Source organism: Culex pipiens, chromosome 1 (assembly GCF_016801865.2).
Source record: "Culex pipiens pallens isolate TS chromosome 1, TS_CPP_V2, whole genome shotgun sequence".
NCBI lineage: Eukaryota > Metazoa > Arthropoda > Insecta > Diptera > Culicidae > Culex > Culex pipiens.
In genome coordinates this window covers 116519202-116536748 of record NC_068937.1, presented here as the reverse complement: position 1 = coordinate 116536748, position 17547 = coordinate 116519202, and the positions used below count along the sequence as shown (strand labels likewise).

The 17547-nt window shown below is 37.2% G+C and overlaps 1 protein-coding gene across 10 annotated transcripts in view; it reads right to left on the bottom strand.

Annotated features, from left to right (window-relative positions):
• LOC120415460 (complexin) overlaps nucleotides 1–17547 on the bottom strand; it is a 488836-nt gene that overhangs the window by 118067 nt on the left and 353222 nt on the right. For 7 of the 10 annotated variants that reach the window (XM_039577042.2, XM_039577033.2, XM_039577016.2 and 4 more), the window contains one exon: nucleotides 6362–6373. The exons of the other annotated variants lie outside the window; for them this stretch is intronic. In XM_039577042.2, the coding sequence (XP_039432976.1) occupies nucleotides 6362–6373 (12 nt within the window). The remainder of the gene's footprint in view (nucleotides 1–6361; nucleotides 6374–17547) is intronic. 10 annotated transcript variants of the gene reach the window in all.

Below are 17547 nucleotides of genomic sequence, written 5' to 3'. Positions count from 1 at the left end.
CAGAAAAATATTTTGGAAGACCATTTTTGAGATGTATTGACAAAATGAAGAATTTTGATACCCATATTGATGGGCTTTGCTCTGATATGATATTGGCCACTCCGAATATTTACCCGGGGGGAAATCCGGAACCGGTTTCGGAGTGGCCAATGGCCAGAAAAATATTCTGGAAGACCATTTTTGAGATGTATTGACAAAATGAAGAATTTTGATACCCATATTGATGGGCTTTGCTCTGATATGATATTGGCCACTCCGAAGATTTACCCGGGGGGAAATCCGGAACCGGTTCCGGAGTGGCCAGTGGCCAGAAAAATATTTTGGAAGACCATTTTTGAGATGTATTGACAAAATGAAGAATTTTGATACCCATATTGATGGCCAATGGGGGGAAATCCGGAACCGGTTCCGGAGTGGCCAGTGGCCAGAAAAATATTTTGGAAGACCATTTTTGAGATGTATTGACAAAATGAAGAATTTTGATACCCATATTGATGGGCTTTGCTCTGATATGATATTGGCCACTCCGAATATTTACCCGGGGGGAAATCCGGAACCGGTTTCGGAGTGGCCAATGGCCAGAAAAATATTCTGGAAGACCATTTTTGAGATGTATTGACAAAATGAAGAATTTTGATACCCATATTGATGGGCTTTGCTCTGATATGATATTGGCCACTCCGAATATTTACCCGGGGGGAAATCCGGAACCGGTTCCGGAGTGGCCAGTGGCCAGAAAAATATTTTGGAAGACCATTTTTGAGATGTATTGACAAAATGAAGAATTTTGATACCCATATTGATGGCCAATGGGGGGAAATCCGGAACCGGTTCCGGAGTGGCCAGTGGCCAGAAAAATATTTTGGAAGACCATTTTTGAGATGTATTGACAAAATGAAGAATTTTGATACCCATATTGATGGGCTTTGCTCTGATATGATATTGGCCACTCCGAATATTTACCCGGGGGGAAATCCGGAACCGGTTCCGGAGTGGCCAGTGGCCAGAAAAATATTTTGGAAGACCATTTTTGAGATGTATTGACAAAATGAAGAATTTTGATACCCATATTGATGGCCAATGGGGGGAAATCCGGAACCGGTTCCGGAGTGGCCAGTGGCCAGAAAAATATTTTGGAAGACCATTTTTGAGATGTATTGACAAAATGAAGAATTTTGATACCCATATTGATGGGCTTTGCTCTGATATGATATTGGCCACTCCGAATATTTACCCGGGGGGAAATCCGGAACCGGTTCCGGAGTGGCCAGTGGCCAGAAAAATATTTTGGAAGACCATTTTTGAGATGTATTGACAAAATGAAGAATTTTGATACCCATATTGATGGGCTTTGCTCTGATATGATATTGGCCACTCCGAAGATTTACCCGGGGGAAAATCCGGAACCGTTTCCGGAGTGGCCAATGGCCAGAAAAATATTCTGGAAGACCATTTTTGATATGTATTGACAAAATGAAGAATTTTGATACCCATATTGATGGGCTTTGCTCTGATATGATATTGGCCACTCCGAATATTTACCCGGGGGTAAATCCGGAACCGGTTCCGGAGTGGCCAGTGGCCAGAAAAATATTCTGGAAGACCATTTTTGAGATGTATTGACAAAATGAAGAATTTTGATACCCATATTGATGGGCTTTGCTCTGATATGATATTGGCCACTCCGAAGATTTACCCGGGGGAAAATCCGGAACCGTTTCCGGAGTGGCCAATGGCCAGAAAAATATTTTGGAAAACCATTTTTGAGATGTATTGACAAAATGAAGAATTTTGATACCCATATTGATGGGTTTTGCTTTGATATGATATTGGCCACTTCATAGGTTCCCCGGGGGAACCCAGAAACGGTTCCGAAGTGGCCATGGTCCAAAAATTGACCTCAAATTATCTTGTCTGAATGGGCCATTCAAAATCATGAAGTTTGATACCCATATTGCCTATATTTGAACGGATTGGATACGAGTTAATATCAAAATACCAAAAGTACGTCGTTTATCGACCACCCAGTTTCTATGGATGACCCCCAAAAATGTTCATATTTTCACCAAACATTCTCCATGATGTGTACAACAATTGATTGAAAGGGTTTTACGATATCTTAAATACAAAAATTATAAAAAATCAAACAGTGAAAAAAATAACCCTATGTGGCAAAGTTAATCTCCCCTTAAGTTTTCGTGTTTTTGATTTGGATGATGATGCATCATGACTTTTTCCATAGAAGTCTCTATAAAATGTTGGAGCTGGTCATACAGAAGGAGTACCGCAAATCGGGGTGACTTTGATAGGTTTGAAATTTTTCCGCAAAATGAAGAGTACAAATTAAATACGTACGGAATGGTATGAAATCAAACTGAATGTGGTAGAGAAATGTCAAAGTAATTGTAGGAAAAGTTTTCATAAAATTTTGAAAAATTGAAAAAAGTTTGTTAACTGTATTTATTAAAATAATTATAAATTGTATTGTTTTAATATACTTAAAGTGTAATTTTTTTTGTATTGCCGGATTATTTGGACAATTTTTCTTTAGAAGAAGGTAACATTAATTTGGAAATAACAAATATTATGTGTTTTTGAAACATAATTAAAAAAAATCTCCAAATTGTATTCGTATTTTTAAGAGAACAAATTTGATATAAAATGTGAATTTTTTGATTCGTGCTTCGAATTTAGTCTTAAATGCAATATGATTCGATAATATTATAAAGAAATCTGGTTTCAACAAATTTCAGGCAAAATTCTGACTTTTTAACAATTTTTCCTTATACTTATATGTATTTTTTAAAGCTTATAAACTTAGTTAACGAAATAAACACTAAAAACTAAAAAAAAATCCTACAATTTTCATTCTGGAACTTTGAAAAACTGGTAATTGGTTTCACAAAGAATTTGATTTTTTTATTAGAGCTGTCTGCCTTTGATTCTGAGAAGCATCTCATGCTTGAAACAAAAAAAAAATGTATAAAAGTAATTCCAATTGCCCTTTAAAAAATGATCAAAAAATCTTTGATAAGTAGATTCCAAGAACTACTCATCTTTTACCTTAAAAAAAAAGCATACATCCATTTTTTTTTAAATCCGCTCTTTTATGTCCATGTTGCTATCAAAACATTAAAGGTGCACATTAACCAGAGCTTTGGAACCCAGATTTTTGTTATAGACATTTTAGTATTTTCAAAACTACGGATACTATAGAAATATGTTTTTATTCATCCCATAAAGTATCGTCCACAAAGTAATTTATAACAAAGTTTGACTATTTTAACAATCACATTGTTGCAGGATTGGGTCCGTAAGTTTGACATTTTTGGAATGAGAAGACACCAACTTCCTTCGTTGCTGTGCACCCTTAAGTAATAAATTACACAGTAGAAATGGGTGTAAATTTGGAAGGTGTTAGTTTGGGAGGTTGAATATTAAATCTTTTATGATGAAATTTTACCTCAATTTAGACTGAAAAAGCGACATTACAGCCAGAAAAGTGGTAAAATTTCATTTTTTCTAACTTTAAAGTCCATCCCTTCCCAGATGTAATATTACCATGAACATTTTTACTGTGTAGGAATCAGAAGTTTAAATAGTTTTATTAATAATAAAAAAGGTCATGTATTTTCCTTGATTTTTTTGTCGCGTTTTGGTTTAAAGTTGTTTTTTGTTTATCACTCACATTATAAAATAAAAGTTGTTAAAAGCATTATTTTATTCCGCCAGTTACGAAAATCTTCAACTAAATCCATCTAATCTGTAAGGTAATTATAAATCTTAAGAAAGGCTTAGTTCAACACCTCAAAGAACCGCCATTACTGTTCAGTACCACCTTTACACCACGAGTAAATGCAAATGCACTTTTCCGCTTCTCTAGCCGAACTTGTTGCAAAAAGCGCTTCACAATTACAGGTGAACTAATTCATTCTGTCCTCGCATCAAGTCTCGTTTAGTCCGCCAGGTGGAAAAAACACAGAAAATGTTAATTTCCTTACCATTCCGTCTCTCGTGGTAGCGGTGTCACAATCATTTCTCTGTTTAAATCCTGACATTCTGACCATCACGGTCCCTACTTCCCGAGGGCAGATTTGAGAAAGAAAAAAAAGCAACCCTGCCACTAGGTTCAAGCTCAGCGGGATAATCTTTGCTCGCCAGGTTTGCTATTTTAATTAATTTTTAATTACTTTCATTAGAGTGTGTAAATGGTTAGGAGAGCCCTTCTGGGGATGTCCGTGTTATGTTTCTTCCCCCCATCCCGACTGGGTTGGGATGGGAAGGTAGACTTCTCGGTGAGATAAGCACTTGGACCTGGCAGAGCTTTGGAGTGAAAATAATCCCAAATTTATGGCCCTTGTGCAATTTATGAATTATTATCGGTAATTGGTATCTTGTTTCCCTTTTGCTCTCGGAACTGCCAGATTTATGCTCGTTTCAGTCGAGAAACAAAGGACCTTCTCTTTAGGAGAGTAGTGTGTCAAGAGTCCTAACCAGCAGCTTCCACTTTCAGCCAGAAGCATTTAATCTAATCGAAAAGCACACTTTCCATTAATCTTTGCCTGCTCTGGCTCTCTCATTACCTTGAACGACCTGGAACAGGGGGCTCAGGAGGGCACAGGCCGAGGTCGAGCCAGGCTTGAACCGGTGAGATTGAGTGATAAATGGTACCCCCCCGACGTGGTTTCGGGGGTGGTTCTGAGAAGCCTTTATCTTTATGGTTGGCTAAAGTTATGGGAGTCATTTGCAACTGATTAGGGCAGGCAGGAGAATTTTGTTGACAAGTTTGTTTCGTGATTGTTTTGATAACGATGTTTATCTGATGACGCGAAATATGGAAGTAAATTGTTCGAACATTATTGAGCCATCAAAAATTAAAGTCTAATTTTGAGAAAATTTCACTGGATTCATATCAAATCTAGGGCTTGATTTCTCAAGTCAAAATAGTATTATGAAACAAAATTCATTTTATCACGTTTATATTCTTATCTTTGTATTTCCACCATAAAAATAAAATGGTAGTCAAATTGTTACTGAAGCGAATGTAAATATAATTGAATTAAGTAAGTTTTCGAAGAAAAGCTGATAAAATTCTATTTATGCTCTAAATCTGATATCTCTACATTTTTCTCTATTCCAAAGATTCAGTCCTATCACACATTATTTCAATTGTTTAATTCTGTATCTTGTCTTGATTGCTTCTTCCAAGCACGGACCCTGTTATATCGATTCAGAGAAATTGAACTGAAATTTACTGTACTTGAATATTACAAGAATGTTTGCTATCATTTAGTCATCAAAAATTAATCAATCAAATTGAAACATAAAATATAAGCAATCATTTGAAAACTAATCAATTAAAATAAATCTTGAAAAACTTGAAATGTTTAATATTTATGTAATTTGTTATATAACATAAATATTAAACATGTTATTCAAAATATGCGAACAGAAAAAAAACCGAAACCATCCTACACTTTGCTTTCTGTGATTACTTGAAAATTTCAAAGATATTTTTTTGCAATTCCGTCGTAAAACTACTTACTTTTCCTGTCATTCTTGAACGACGAAATAGCCTTTTTTCTGTACCAAAAATAACAGAATCGAATAGCAACACTTTTCAAAATAAATGCTGAAAAGTTCTACTTTTCAGCACTCAAATGGGTGCTGAAAAGTTGAACTTTTCAGCACTTGTTTCGAAAAGTAACACTTTTCAACATTTTTTTGATTTAAACGATTTATTGACAAAATACATGAAAATTTGACATACAATTTCACTCAGTGTGTGTTTTTTGGAATTGCAAAAAATGTTGTATGGAACTCGTTGCAAAACTTGATTTTTTCTGCACTCTTCGTATTTATCCAACTCGGTGAACCTCGTTGGATAAATGTACGACTCGTGCTGAAAAAATCCTCTTTTTGCAACTAGTTGCATAAACTACTATTTTCAAATAGTTCTTACAACGCTTTTCAAGTGTAATCTAATATTTTTTAATAAAATAGACTTTGTGGATAAAAAATTGTTAAATGTAAATATATCTAAGTATTGATTTGAAACATTGTTAAATTTCATGGGTTTTTGTGATATCTGAAGTATTTGTGATATAGCAATAATTTGTAATTTTAATAATGGCTTAAATTGAAACTCTTCTCTCACTAAGATCTGTCACTAAAGTTAGCTGCGCTAACAGAAAAATCAACAACAGTATAACGTCTATACGTGTGACAGAGAAGACAACAAAACGTGGAGAGAGAGAGAGAGAGAAGAGGTTTGCGCAACCATAAGAGAGGCACAACAACGACGATGGTCACACAGAAACACACAGACCGGCTAGAGGTGAAGAAAACGAAGAGCACTTACCTCCGGCAGCTCCTAGAAAATCAAACAAGTAAAAACAATAACAAACAATAAATAAACGGGTGAAAAACATAAAGAATAAAAGGTGGGAGGAAGATTAAATCAGTTAAATACACACATAAAAGCACGTGTGAAGGTGGATAAACAAAAAAAAAACAGTCGAAGAAAACGACGACATCAAGAAAGACAACAAAGGAACGAAAACATCGAAAACAAAACGGGTAAAAGGGTTGAGAAAGAGACAAACAAAACATAGAACAGAAATCGGATAGGGAGAGAGGACAACGAAAGGAGAAACATCGAACGGAAAATTAGAGAAAGAAGGAAGAGAAGAGAAGAAAAGATTGGTTAGTATTTGAAGATACACGGTTAGATTTGAGAGTTGAGTTTATTTTTGAGGTTAACAAACTGTGACAATGTTTTGTTTTGTTTTGAAAGTAGTTGTAAGTTTTTTTTTTCATTTTTGTGTATTGCGTGTAGCTTTTTGAGCAATTTCGGTGATGTTTGTGGTGGCCAAAGTTAGAGGCGGCGCTAGAAAGCGAATGTTATTGTGACGAATTCAAATCCAGGTGGCAGCACTAAAGTGGTGGAGGAGCGTGGTGGTGGTGAGTTTGTTGGTTACTATTTTGATGTGTGAGAGTGAGCAGTGTATGGCTTTGCTGGCAGAAACTAGTGGCAGATGTGTTAATTAGTAAAACGGGGGAGTAGGAAAAGTTGGCGAAATATAGTTTTGAAAGTTGTAATTGAATGATGGAAGTTGAAAAGTGATGAAACAGCTACTTTCGAAAGCGGCAGAAAATTTTCGGAAACTAAACTAAGAGAGAGGGGGGTTGGAGGAGATCTAATCAAATCAATGGCAGAGTTTCGATAGCAGGTTCGGCGAAACCGGGAACGAAGGAGCATTCTCTATGTGAGTTGAGATGGCGTTGCGTGGAACTAACTAACTTATATTAAACTATAAATATATGGCTGGAATAGTCGGGACGGCAAGAGGCAAGCGAAAAAACGGAGCGAAAACTAGTGAAAATATTAGTGACACATATCTTACCTTCGAGCGTTAGCAAATTTACAGTACTGGGTATTTTGGGAGAAAATTTACAGAGGTTGTTGCAGGAGAAATATGTAGTTTATTTATAAGATTGCTTTTTTGCTGTTATTACATGTACTAAGTGTTGACTAAAATACGCTCTATTTTTTCGACCCAACTAAAAGCGTTTGAGCCTTCAATTGTCGAAACGAAGCTATTATTCACAGCGATAGTTTAAGCACGTGTTGGTTGCTTTTTTTGATCTTGAACCTCATGTTAATATTTCTTAGAAATGACACATAATGTAAGAATCCCATAAACATATTTTTTCTTCAAATGAATATTCATTTGCTGTTTTTTATTAATTTTATCATTCTTATGTTCAAAAACAAGTGTTTGGCAGCACTTCCATTACAATGACAATTGACGTGTCATCCTTGGTAACTCACCACGGCATGTTTGAATTCACCACATCTTATTTACACGAGTTTGACAGTAGGACGTGTATATGCTATCTTGTCGCACATCGCTTTTGATGTTTCGAGAAAAACGTGTTTTAATATTTAACCTTGTATAAACATAAATAAGAAAACGCAATGTAAACAACAACCAGCTCGTTTTGTTTGGCTGACAATTTTGTGCGTTTTTGCAAAAATCGGTTGCTGGAATTCCGAGTTGCAATCAAAAGTGTATACAGTAGTCGGGCATTCAAGTGTGACAAAACGTCCTCTGCGCAATTTCTCTTTGTCCAGCTGTCATACAACTGGTCCCTCATTTTATGCAGTGTAATGTTGTCACTCTACTGTATCGCGTTTAGAGTGAAAACATTGCACGGGGTGTTTAATGATTTATGTTACATATCTCAGGATTGAAATCGAATTTTGAGTTTCTGTGAAGGTCAAAAGGTGAGGTAATGTGCACTAGAGTGGTTAAAATTTATCTTTTCATCTTCCACTCCAGTGGTGATTTGTATTGGTGTATCACAGGTAAACGGACGCATTTTTTTTTCTAGATTTAATCAACCAGTAATCTAACGGCAAATTTGAAATATTTTTCAGGAACAAATCAATTTGCTCTTAAGATAAACTTATTTTTACAACGATATTTACATACGTTCATAGAGTAGAATACCTTTAATGCAATAAAATGTAAGAGTTTCTATTTGAAAATCTTAAAGCATCCCACATAAAAACCCCATCGTTTGAAAATAGAAATCATTCGGCCAAGATTTATCGCCGATCGTTTGTTGTACGCCAGACCACAACACCCATACTAACACCAGTTCCCAGTATAGAGTATTGCAACGTTTGGCGAAACTAAGCACAAACTAACCAACTTTCTAGCTTCCGTCCCCGGTCGGTACGGTTGCCAGGTAGAACATGTCTTCCTGCTTCGCCCGTACAAAGCCAGGATGTGTGGTGCTGATGGCAGAAACAAATGGTCGGGGAAATTTATTGATGTTCCACACACACACACACACCCATGTTGTACTTCGAGCAGGATGCAACCTTCCCTGACGTGAAGGGAACAACAGCAGCAAGAAAAATGGCGCAAATTCTCACGCTTCGCTAACTTTTGAGCTGCGCTGGCAACACTGCCGGGGGGTACAAATGGGCCGCCATTGTTTATTGTCAGCAGCGCGTGACGCGTCCTCCGGTGACGGTCGGGTTCCGTTAATTAAATCCAGATGTCACGCTTGTTAAATTTAATTTTCTTATCAGCGCACTCTTCCGGCAGCGGGACTGCCGAGTTTGTGGGGGTTTTTTTCCTGTTGTGACCGGAAGCCATGATGACAAAATCACGACGGCACACGACATTCGCATATCATCGTCGTAAACACGGTAATCAACATCGTGTCGACAAGTTGGCGCTTTTTTTGGGTTTCAGGGTTTGAGTGGTCACAGAGAAACGGATGATTGTTGGAGGCGATCCGGTGAAAACGCCATCGAAACAGTTTTAAAACTAAAATATGGATGGCTTCACATTTGCTAGATTCAACTCAAAGGTCAATTTGATTGAACTTTGAATTCACCACAACTCATGTAAACGCGTTTGACAGTTGTCTAAAACAATGGCGTTTTCAAACAAAGATGGCAGCACCACGAAATGTCAGAATGTCAATTCGTTTTCGTGACTGATTTTCAAGTGATTTTTCAAACCAAAGCCCATCCGATTGTCTGTGCCACCGTGCACTGATTCGCAAACACACCCGAATGCTTGCCTAACGTAAGGCGCTTACGTTTGCTGTTTTACGGGCTCCACCATTCGCAATGGAGAAAGTCGACAAAAGTCGGTTCGTAAAAAAAAAACGGAAACATTTTCTTCCGTTAGTTTTTATTACAAAATGGTACACAGGAAAGCAGGCAGCAGCTTTTTGATAGCGTAGAATTGCAACAAACTTTCTGTCGTCGTCGTTTTGTGGACGGGCATGTGTGAACGCCCTGGTAGCGTCATCTGGCTGTAAGTGCGATGTGCGCCCGAATGGCTGCAATTTTTGGATTTTGAGAAGCGGACGGCTTTTCAGAGTTGTTCAGGACGTACCGGCCATCACATCTCGGCTCTTGGGTATTCAGTAAAGAGTCGGACGAAGCTTGCCTTTCGTAATTAATTTTTGAGCTTGTTAGGAACAGATGTCAGTTGGGATATTTTGTTTTGTTTTTGGCTTTAATTTAGTTTCCAAGCTCTGCTTCAAGCATTTAGAAAGAAAACTGATTTACAATTATTACTATTTCGATTAAAAAAATTTAACCAACTATCGAAGAAAATACAAGCTGTAAATGTTCAAGCTTTTTCAAACTCACTCCCTAGAAAAAGCAGGAAAAACGAAAAACGTGCGTCGCAAAAAAAAAACTCAATTACCCCGAATGAAAACTCAATTAAATCATTGCACCCCCGGGAACCATCGCCGGTAAGCTTTGATTTCATAATTAAGTGCAAAATTGGCGTGCGCCCGTGTTGTACGGCGCCTAGGGCTATGCAACCGTCTAGCGGTGCCATCTAGCGGCACTCTCCAAGGAAAGCTAATTGATTGTGGAGGGTGATGAGTGTGTGTGCACACCAACTATCCAAGACGTGCTGTGAACAGCGGAAAGCTTTTAGCGTTGCGCTCCCGAACATTTCCTCCCAATCATTTTCTCGCTATCAATTTTCCCCACATTTTTTTTTCTGGTGGAGTGGGTGATTGTCACCAAAGAAGGAAGTGTCTTTTAGGAAGTTGCTCGCAAGATTCTTTTTTTATTTTTTCGTAACATTTTTTTTCTGTTGATGATTTTGAGAAAGATTTTTCAATTCAACTTTTGATTATCCGCTTTAGTTTGACGTCCGTGTGTTTGGTCAACTCAAAAACCAATTCGGTGTCGAAAAGTAACTTTTTGCAATTCCGTCGTGAAACTACTTACTCTTTCTGTCATTCTCGAACGACAAAACAGCCTACTTTTCCTACCAAAAATAACAGAATCTAATAGTAACCCTTTTCAAATCAATTGCTGAAAATTTCTACTTTTCAGCACTAAAATGGATGCTGAAAAGTTGAACTTTTCAGCACACGTTTTGAAAAGTAATACTTTTCAAAAAAAAAAATTATTTGAGCGATTCATTGACTACACAGATAAAAATCCGATGGTAAAATCGCATGCAAAAGCATGCACACCACCTTCGTCAAAATAAACACTTAATATTACACACGGCATGTACATTTTTTGCAAACACTAAAAAAAGTTGCAACCGACGGGATTCAAACCCAGCACCAACAGTAAGGACTGGCGCCTTAGCCCACTCGGCCATCAGACCGATGAAAAGCTGTAAGGATAAACGCATATATCAGCTTGACATTTCGGTTAAGTAGGTTTCCCATACTGATGGGCTACATATTTCAGGGTGTAATATTACACAGAATTTCATAAAATAATGCAAAGTTTATTTTACACCAAGGCCTTTTACACGCAGCTGGATTACTACTTTTTTAGCTGTGTACATGCATGGACATTTGACCTATAATTCTGTTCAAAGGGTGTTTGTCGTAATTGCAAAAAAAGTTGTTTGGAACTTGTTTTTTTCGGTAAACCCCGTTGGATAAATGTACGACTCGTGCTGAAAAAAACCTCTTTTTGCAACTTGTTGCATAAACTATTATTTTGCAATTCCGTTGTGAAACTACAAACTTTTCCTGTCGATCTCGAGCGATGAAACGGCCTACTTTTATCTACCAAAAATAACAAAATTGAAAATCAATACCTTTCAAAACCAGTGCCGTTATACTTTTCAGCACTGGAATGTGTGTTGAAAAGTTGAACATTTCAGCACTAGTTTCGAAAAGAATTCTCAGATTACAAAAATGTTGTAAGCAACTCGTTGAAAAACTTGATTTTTTCAGCTCTCGCACTCGTGCTGAAAAAATCTTCTTTTTGCAACTCAATTGATTGCTGAAATAAACATAAAGGTTACCCTTTAATTGCAGGAAAAACGGAATTTCAAAAATGAAATTGTTACCTAATGATTTTTTTATAACACTTTTTAGAGATTTTTTAATTGGTCCTATAATCTATGGAATTTCCTTTTTCCTTTGTTTATAGGACCATTTCAAATAAAATCTAGATTTCTCATTTGAAAATATAAATCAGACACAGACTAGAATAGTCCGTAAAACTTCTATCTAGGGTTGGATATATCTCTTAAGGGGTTACATACATGTTACTCGGTAAAAAAGTGAGAGGTTAGAGTGAGCAAATACTTAATTTTATTTAAAATTTGTTTTCAGGGCATTAAAATATACATTTTCATCTATCATCAGCACAAATTTGAAGACATTTGACGGTATCATTGCGGAGATATAGCAATTTGAAGTTAGCAGTTTCAAAAAACGGATGCCACGGGGCTCAAAATTTTGTTGAAGACTCGTCAAAAAAACTTATTTTAAAAAAAGATAAAAATATTTTGTGTTTTTCATATAAAAAAATCGTCAGTTTTTGATTTTTGTGATTTAAAAACAAAAATTCAAAATCGGGTTTCGTTGGAATAAGTCTTGAAAGTCTTCACCACAAATTTTAGCCAATTTAGTCCATCCCATCTCGAGATATCGTGGCACCCGTAAATCAACTCGGTGTTTCGAGAAAAATGCTCAGAAAGTTTGATAGTCCACTTTGCTCACGGCAAAATGTTGAGCTAAAAATCGTCTCTAACTCAGTTTAATCATGTAATATCTTCATGAAACTTTCAGGAGTGATTGCAAATCATATTTTTTGAGGATTCAATAAATTTTCTGTAATATGACATTTTGTGATTTTCTACATGTATGTACACAGCAAAAAATTTCTGTGTAAAATCGCATGCAAAATCATGCACATCAACCTTTGTAAGAAAAAGCATGTAAAATTGTTTGAGAAAACGTGTACACAAAAAGCATGTACCGAAGAAAAAAAATCAGGTCTGCTCACCCCAAAAATAACATCAATCCGACGAGAGTCATAATCAGATTACCAAATCCGCGCCCCAACCCACTCGGCTATCTCTCCGCTATTAAAATAGTTGGATCAATGCCAATGTAAGAGTAGGTTTTCCGTACGTAATATACTGTGTTAACTACGTACAATGTATGGGGAACCTACAGCTACATCGATGAAGATCCACCTATTTACGTAGCGGTGAGATAGCCGAGTGGGTTGGGGCGCGGATTTGGTAATCTGATTATGACTCTCGTCGGATTGATGTTATTTTTGGGGTGAGCAGACCTGATTTTTTTTCTTCGGTACATGCTTTTTGTGTACACGTTTTCTCATACAATATTACATGCTTTTTCTCACAAAGGTGATGTGCATGCTTTTGCATGCGATTTTACAAAGAAATTTTTTGATTGTTGAGGCAATTGCAAACATCTTTTTACACCATAGCTTCCATCCACCCCAGGATTCGAACTGACGACCTTTGGATTGTGAGTCCATTGAGCTTACCACCTAACCTCTAGGTTAGACCAGGGCCAACATTTACTTCCCCGTCCGACGGAAGGCGTCGGACAAATCTCGTCTCCAAAGATAACTCGAAAAATTATCTTTTTAATTAGATCTCCTAGATAAACCTTCATTTATAGATATCGATTCAGAATTCAATTCTGCACCAACAGTTGGGCAACGCCATCCGAGTGTTTTTTGGTAACAGATTCTGGAGTGGGATTTGGGATGGGCGTAGTGCGTGTGAGGTGGTGTCGGGTGCCACGGGGGGGGGTGAGCTATGTTGGAGGGCATTGGGCGCTCAATATTTCGTTGATACTGGTTGGGACCATGATAGTGTTTGATTGGTCTCTGCTCGTGGGGTGGCGGTGTAGGGGTGGGCAGGTGAGTAATCTTTCGAATTATGCCATTGGACGTTTTGTAATTTTAGTTTGGTTTACAGGCTGGTGGAAATTGGGTGTGGGCTTTTGATTCACCATGTTATTAATGGTGGATGATAATGCGTTTGACACACTAAAGGTTTCTAGTTGATGCAATTTCGTGGTTGGGTGATTGATGGTCTGCTTGGGTTACTTGGTTTACGGGTAGGGGGGGTGCATTTTGTGTATCTTGTGTTGCTGGATTTTGTGTGGTTATTTAGGTTTTTGGGAGTGGGGTGTAATTTTGGGTGCTGGGGGTCTTTTGCTGGTTTGGGGAGGGGGTCATTATCTGGGGTTTTTTTGGGGGATTGAGGATGGTTGGGTGGGTACTTTACGTTTCAGTTTGGTTAAGTGGGTCGTTTTCCAAAGACAACTCATTTGGGTGATGGTGGGGTGGAAGTGTGTGGGGTATTTGGATGGGTGATTGGGGCGCACGTTAACGCAAGTTTTTGATATCATATGGTATGGGGGATTTTCGAGGTTGGTCGATAAAGTGTATACGTCAAAGGCCGTTAGGGTTGTGAGGGTGGGGTCTTCTAAAAATGCTTGTTTTTCTTTTTTTTTGGGTTTGTATTTATTTTTGAGTGTTTTCAATACTTATCAAAACAAAGATAAAAGATCTCTTGGAAGTTTTTTGCAACACTTTTTAGAAAAATTTGTGTAACTCAATCTAAACATTTTTTAATTTTTTTTTTGTTTTCTACAATGAGTTTTAGTCAATTTCACACAACTTTCTAGAACAAAGCTAATTGTTTTACCCACATGCTTACGAGATACAGGCTTGGGATCAAGTGTCCCCGGGGATCAAGTCTCCCCACTCTCCCCTACTGTGAACGGTCACAGAGGATGAATCCCGAGATTGACGAGAGCGTTATTTCCATGGGTTCATTTTCAAAACAGTTAATTAACCAAAAAGAAATGTCGATATCGAGACTCGAACCCAAGACCTTTGACTTATCGAAGCCACTCAATGGGATGAACTGTTTCAATGAAAAAATGAACAAAATTTCGTGGTGGTTCACCCGCGAGAGGTTTATTATTCAATGTAATTTTGGTAGAGCTATTCTCTCGGCTTTCTTCTGTGGGTGTGAGCAAATGTCAGTACGTGTGTGGTGATGTTCATCAAAATATACCCTTAATTTTCTCGACTTTGTGTGATCGAGTTTAGTACGGATCTTGGTATTTAAAATAATAAAGCTTTATAAAGTTGTTTAAGAGTAACGGTAGAAAAACGATGGTTTTCATCATAACCTCAAAATTTCGGGGTCTTTAGTGAGGGTTTTTTTTATAAGTTTGAAAAAGTTTGAAGAAGAAAAAAAAATGAGCCGTCACCCTGCACTAGTTTCCCAACATGCACTGCACGTGCACCTAACTTAAATTGCTTTCTTATAAAAGTTTCCTCCCCCTCGCTCATTCACTGTCAAAGTGGCAAGTAAAGCTCAGTTCTTTCAGAGTGAAGTGGAGTGGTTTGTTGAAAATTGCTTCTTCACCGGAAAACGACATGGGTAGTTTGAATAAAGGAAGAGCCCGCACACATACCCACAATTGAACGGTTTGGCTTGTGGAAAGTGGCGAAGTATTGCCTTTTCTCGCTACATGCTGTTTTGTGTGCAGCTGACAGGCCCAAGTGTTTGACGATTCGACAATGGGCTGCAACGAATTTGAATGGGAAAGTTTTGAGTGAAATTGCCTTGTATTGTGGGCTTTTTGTACTATGTGATAAAGCCTTCCTTGAAATGGCTTTGAATAAATCAAAAAAATCATTAGTTATTAACTGACAATCTGAAACTTGCAACGTTATACACAAAAAACAACTGAAATACCAAATATAAACAGAATTGATTCCATTGAAGCTCAAAACCCTGAAGCCTTCGATTGTATTCCAAAGTCGTAACAATATAACCCAACACACCCTCGATGCAGCGCTCCCGTTTTCGCAAACAACATAACAACATCAATAACGAGAGTTGCCAATCAGCAGCCATGACTTAATTGGAATCGATCCGATTGTTTCATAAATTGATTATGATACCATTTCCGCCTCCGCCGCCGGCTGGTCGACAACCTTGGCCAGAGTGGGAACGGGAGGTCACGTGGGTGTCGGTGTGACGACGGAGTGTACGGGACTTCCGACAATCGTTTCCTCGTTCACACGAGCAAACAAATGGGTGGTGGACTGTGCAGCCACATGTGAGCCTCCAGAAATCAATAATCCGGCAAATTTTATCGCCCAATAAGCCTTCCCCTGTTTGCGCTTTTGTGGGGATGGTTTTGAGAGTTTTCGGGAAAATTTATCTTCAATAATATTTATTTATTGGGGCCATTACGGTTTTGTATACTCGCCTTCAAAGTACATGGTCAAAATATTGTAATTTGATATGAAATTACTTTGCTAATAACAATGACTATTTTCGTGATTTTGCTCGAAAAATCTCAGTTAAAAAAGCTTGGAAAAATAAATTAATCAATTCATTCAGAACATAACAGTAATAATAACGTTTTTTTTAAATCAAGCAGTATTTCGAAAAAAATGTGATGTTTAGTTACAAAACGATTCTTATGGACTTATGGAGAAAACAAATAAATTGATATTGAAGGGATAGAAAGGTTCGACAAAGCCCAAAATTTTTTTTGTTTTTGTTTTTTGATGCCCTCAGAATTATTTTTTGCTTCTGTAGAATACAAAATTAAACAAGTTTTTTTTTTTAAATTAGGAAATCAGATGTTTCTAAAAAGCTAAATTTTAAAGTTTTGCTTATAAAACTGAACTAAAAAAAATACACAAAAACGTTGCCGATGAGCTTTAATTTTTTTTTGTTAAACAAAAATTTGTTTTTTTAGGTTCCTGAAACAACCTGTGGTTGCTGGAATCCAGCGAAAAAAATAGAAAGAAACAAGAAAATTAATGTTTTTTATGTGGGTAATTCTCCGCCAACTCACACAGCAGTTGCCCCGACCCCTCTTCGATTGGCGTGAAACTTTGTCCTAAGGGGTAACATTTGTCCCTGATCACGAATCTGAGGTCCGTTTTTTGATATCTCGTGACGGAGGGGCGGTACGACCCCTTCCATTTTTTAACATGTGAAAAAAGAGGTGTTTTTCAATAATTTGCAGCCTGAAACGGTGATGAGATAGAAATTTGGTGTCAAAGGGACTTTTGTGTAAAATTAGATGCCCGATTTGATGGCGTACTCAGAATTCCGAATAAACGTATTTTTCATCGAAAAAAACACTAAAAAAGTTTAAAAAATTCTCCCATTTTCCGTTACTCGACTGTAAAAAAATTTGGAACATGTCATTTTATGGGAAATTTAATGTACTTTTCGAATCTACATTGTCCCAGAAGGGTCATTTTTTCATTTAGAACAAAATTTTTCATTTTAAAATTTCGTGTTTTTTCTAACTTTGCAGGGTTATTTTTTAGAGTGTAACAATGTTCTACAAAGTTGTAGAGCAGACAATTACAAAATTTTTGATATATAGACATAAGGGGTTTGCTTATAAACATCACGAGTTATCGCGATTTTACGAAAAAAAGTTTTGAAAAAGTTGGTCGTCATCGATCATGGCCATTCATGGTCACCCGCGACAGACACGGACGACGAAACAAAGAGAAACGCAAAAAGTAACTTTTTCAAAACTTTTTTTCGTAAAATCGCGATAACTCGTGATGTTTATAAGCAAACCCCTTATGTCTATATATCAAAATTTTTGTAATTGTCTGCTCTACAACTTTGTAGAACATTGTTACACTCTAAAAAATAACCCTGCAAAGTTAGAAAAAACACGAAATTTTAAAAT